The sequence below is a fragment of the Myotis davidii genome, unplaced genomic scaffold (genome assembly GCF_000327345.1).
Source record: "Myotis davidii unplaced genomic scaffold, ASM32734v1 scaffold208, whole genome shotgun sequence".
Lineage (NCBI taxonomy): Eukaryota > Metazoa > Chordata > Mammalia > Chiroptera > Vespertilionidae > Myotis > Myotis davidii.
The window spans coordinates 373,854-378,016 of NW_006299706.1; the positions used below are offsets into that span (position 1 = coordinate 373,854).

At 53.6% G+C, this 4,163-nt stretch overlaps 1 protein-coding gene across 7 annotated transcripts in view; it reads right to left on the reverse strand.

Annotated features, from left to right (window-relative positions):
- Nucleotides 1-1,996: 1,996 nt before the first annotated feature.
- CRTC2 (CREB regulated transcription coactivator 2) overlaps nucleotides 1,997-4,163 on the reverse strand; it is a 7,841-nt gene continuing 5,674 nt past the window's right edge. For 5 of the 7 annotated variants that reach the window (XM_015571727.1, XM_015571726.1, XM_006775621.2 and 2 more), the window contains 4 exons: nucleotides 3,368-3,637; nucleotides 3,092-3,172; nucleotides 2,720-2,906; nucleotides 1,997-2,641 (listed from right to left, as the gene is read on the reverse strand). In XM_015571727.1, coding sequence (XP_015427213.1) covers nucleotides 2,421-2,641; nucleotides 2,720-2,906; nucleotides 3,092-3,172; nucleotides 3,368-3,637 — 759 coding nt within the window. In that variant the 3' untranslated portion in view covers nucleotides 1,997-2,420. The remainder of the gene's footprint in view (nucleotides 2,642-2,719; nucleotides 2,907-3,091; nucleotides 3,173-3,367; nucleotides 3,638-4,163) is intronic. The other 2 variants (XM_006775623.2, XM_015571729.1) reach the window with 2 other exon arrangements.

The window sequence follows — 4,163 nt, forward strand, 5'->3', positions numbered from 1 at the left end:
CCTGGCGGCTGGGAGGGCCCCTTGCACCCAAGCGGCTTCTCACCACTCACACGATGCTGCAGGACACTACCAGGGCGGCCGCTGAAGTCCAAGGCCATCCTAGTCACATATGCAATGCAGGTCTTGGGGAGCGCCCTGAAGGCCTAGGCAGCAACACCCAGGTGGCTCCCCCTACTTCCAGGTTTAGGGCACATAGTAGTCCCTTCCCGCCTAAGCCAGAGCTCTCAGTTCTCTTTTCTGAAAGTGACAAAAGCTTTGGAAAGAGGAAGAGGAAAGACCAGGAATGTAGGGTGTGAAAAGAGTAGCAGAGGTGTGGGTAACTGAGGAGGGACATGACCCTTCTGACTTTGCTGGGAGTGGAAGAGAAGAGGGGAGAGACTATGATGGTTAGAGAGCTAGCAGCAACCCAAGCCGAGAGGAAATCTCTTAGAACATAGCACTCAAGCATCTGGAGAATGAGTGGAGCACGGCCAGGGTGAGTTCATGCCTAGTGAGGGGGCAGAAATGAGACCTCAGAGCTTCCCTGACACCTAGGAGCATGGGTTCAGAGGCCGGCCAGGTACTGCTTGTCTAATTTCTTCTAGGCTTAAAGGGCCATAAAGAAGGGGGAGCCGTCGAATCTGTTTGGCTCAGTGGATAGAGCATCGGCCTGCGGACTCAAGGGTCCCAGGTTCGATTCCGGTCAAGGGCATGTACCTTGGTTGCGGGCACATCCCCAGTGGGGGACGTGCAGGAGGCAGCTGATCGATGTTTCTATCTCATCGATGTTTCTAACTCTCCATCCCTCTTCCTTCTTCTAATAAAATATATTTAAAAAAAAAAAAGGGGGGGGGGGAAGCCAAGCCAAGACCTACATGGTGTCAGGATTTAAATCCTCTCTCCTAGGTAACATTAGTGCTGAGGTCAGCTACTCCGAAGAAAGCTGGGATCCTTCAATCAGACACATCAGACCTCTGGTTCAGCTTGCAGTTGCTTCCTCACTTCTACTCACTGCCAGGCCACAGGGTTGAGGAAGAGGAGTAACTCACCTGGCCAGGCAGAACTTGTCCCCTGATGCTGCAGCAGGGCTCTGAACAGATGGGAGGCACCTGTGCTGCTGTGGAAGCCGAAATCCAGCCTGAATTCCCCTGTCCAATGCTAGGTGCAAATTCTCATGCTGGCCCAGCTGGCGTGGCTCAGTGGCTGAGCACTGACCTATGAACCAGGTCATGGTTCTATTCCTGGTCAGGGTACATGCCCTGGTTGCGGGCTCGAACCTCAATAGGGGGTGTGCAGGAGGCAGCTGGTCAATGATTCTCTCTCATCATTGATGTTTCTCTCTCCCCCTCTCTGAAATCAATAAAAAAATTTTTTTAAAAAAAAAAACAAAAACACCGCCCTAACCGGTTTGGCTCAGTGGATAGAGTTGGCCTGTGGACTGAAGGGTCCCAGGTTCGATTTCGGTCAAGGGCATGTACCTTGGTTGCCGGCACATCCCCAGTGGGAGGTGTGTAGGAGGTAGCTGATCGATGTTTCTCATCGATGTTTCTAACTCTATCCCTCTCCCTTCCTCTCTGTAAAAAATCAATTAAAATATACTTAAAACAAAAAACCCCAACAAATTCTGACACTGGGGGGTGGGTCTCAAGGGTGGAGGCCTTCCACAAACCACACTGGTGCTCAGATGTAAAAAGCCTAACAGATGGCCCAGCCCTGGCCGTTAAACAGTGCTTAGACGGTCTTGGATTCAATTTCCGGTCAAGGGCTCATGGTTGCAAGTTCAATCCTCGGCCCCAGTCAGGGCACACGCAGGAGGCAACCAATCGATGTGTTGCTCTCATATCCATGTTTCTCTCACTCTCTCTCTCACCTTTTACTCTCTCTAAAAATCAATGGAAAAAATATTCCCGGGGGAGGATTAGCAACAACAAAAAAGCACAACAGGTGAAAGGGTCAGTGCCCCAGGGACTCCCTAGTTTCCCAGCCACATCCAAACAGTAGACAAACACATCAAGGGTTTGATATGATTTTTTTATTAACATATAATATATTTAATAAAAAATAATATCCACTCTGGCTCTCTCCTCCATTGCAAGGGGAAGAGTGGTGAGGAGGGGCTGGCACTGCCCACCCCTGGGCATCCAGAACTAGCCTTGCCTCTGGGGCTCCCTCTACCCCCTGCTTTCCAACAGGCTCTGACCTCCAGACGGTTCAAAGTTACAAGTGCTTCAGACCCTCCCTGAGCTCCCCCAGGCCTACCCTGTGTAGAATTCGGGGGCCACCTGGGTAAACCCTTTGCTTTTCCTCATTCTTGGGATCCCTCATTCATTTTAGAAAGAGGATCTGGGGGCAGAGAGTCGAGTCTCTACTGGCCAGGGGGAAGGGAGGAAAGGGTCAGTGATGGGGAACAGGGCCAGTCAGAGGGAGGATGGTGCGTCCCCTCACTGTAGCCTGTCACTGCGGAATGAATCCTCCACCGCAGGATCAGGCAGCAGGGCACAGGGGTCGCTCAGCATGTTGAGGCCTTCCAGGCCCAGTGGCTCCATGCGCAGTTCCTCCTCCAGCCCCAGCCCTAACTCCAACCCAGCTGCTGACACCTCGAAGCCAGGCACCCCAGAGAGGGCCGCTGCAATCTCCTTCGAGAAACCTGGGGAGGAGTCTCCTGTGTGGGCAGAAGAAATGGGTGAGGACCCCCTAATCTCATACGGAGCCATCCCCCACGACCACCCACACCTCTCACCTGTGAGGATGATGTTAGGCCCTGAGCCATGGCGGGAACAATGGGTCAGGTTCTGGTGGTTGAGGGCATGGGGGTCCTGGAAGCCACTCACTGATCCCTCACCCCCTAAAAATCCAGAACCTTCAGAAAAGCCAGTGGGATCCAGCGCCAGGCTGGAAGATGAACTCTCCATGCTGAACTGCTCCAGCTACGGACACAAAGACAAACCCTGAGGGAGTGGGTCTCAGAACAGGGGTGCCTGCCTGCCACTGCTTAGCCCCCTTTCCCCAACAATCCCCCACCCCCACCCCCGGACAAAAGCAGAAACAGGAGATGGCAGCAAGCAGAGCGACAGAGGCGAGCACGGGCCCCAAGTAGCTGTGGGCACCGTACCTGCTGGGACAGAGCTTGTGCGTGCCAGGAAGAGAAGGGGTCAAAGCAGTAGTCATCAAAGAGCAAGCTGTGCAGAGAGAGCTAAGGGGAAAGGGATGGGAAAGGGGTCAGATGCAGGACAGGAGCCCCAAGTCGGCAGTGTCATATTCCCTGGCGGGAGGGAAGATCTCCCCCACCTGGATCTCCCAACTCATACAGCACCAATGATATCACTCAGGCCCCTCTGACCCACTCCCATTCCCTCCCCTGCCTCGAAGCTAAGAACCTGGTACTCACATTGCCCAGGCTGAAGTCACTCACTGGCCGGTGGTAAGACTGCTGCCCATGCCCACTGGAGCTGGGAGGGTACAGTGTCCCATAGTGTAGCTGCCTGCCTGGGGGCTGCCCACCTGAGGGCTGCACCAAGCAGGCCTGAGAGGGCAGCCCTGGTTGCTGTAGAGGCTTTGGGGTGGATGGCTGGGCAGGCAGAACCAGACTTGAGTGGCTGTATGGGTATGAAGGCAGCCGCTGGTCAGTGGGCAGTTTACTGGTATCCAGGGGGACGCCCTAGAGAAGCGAGGAAAAAGGGGGAAGCGTACCTTTCAGTGTGTCCCCAAGAGGAACTCTTAGGGCTTCCCACCCTTAGAAACTGCAACCATCCTCAACACAAACCTGACTACGTCCCCATAGACATCCCCGGGATTAGGCGCAATTACGCAAAACTGCTGATCAGAATAAAAGCAACTGAGTGAGGCTAATATAAGAATAATTTTTACACAGGTCCAGAAGTAAACTATTCCCACAGCTTGGTGCTTTAATGATCATTAGTAATCAAACACTTGCGACACTCCTAACAAGTGCCTGACAGCACAGCAGTAAACTTGAGAACTGCCATTCTAAAGTCTTGAAAAGGCCAGAGGGAATGAGAGAGGAAGGAGGAAGGGGGGTTCACTCCAGGCTTTAAGGGAACACAGCCCTGGCTGGCCTGGGTCTCAGGCTTTCCTACAGAAGGGGCCGCAGCAGATGGAACACAGCACACACATTCCAGGGAAGGGGGGTGGAGGAGGGGGAGAAAGTAGGGCAGAGGAGAGGG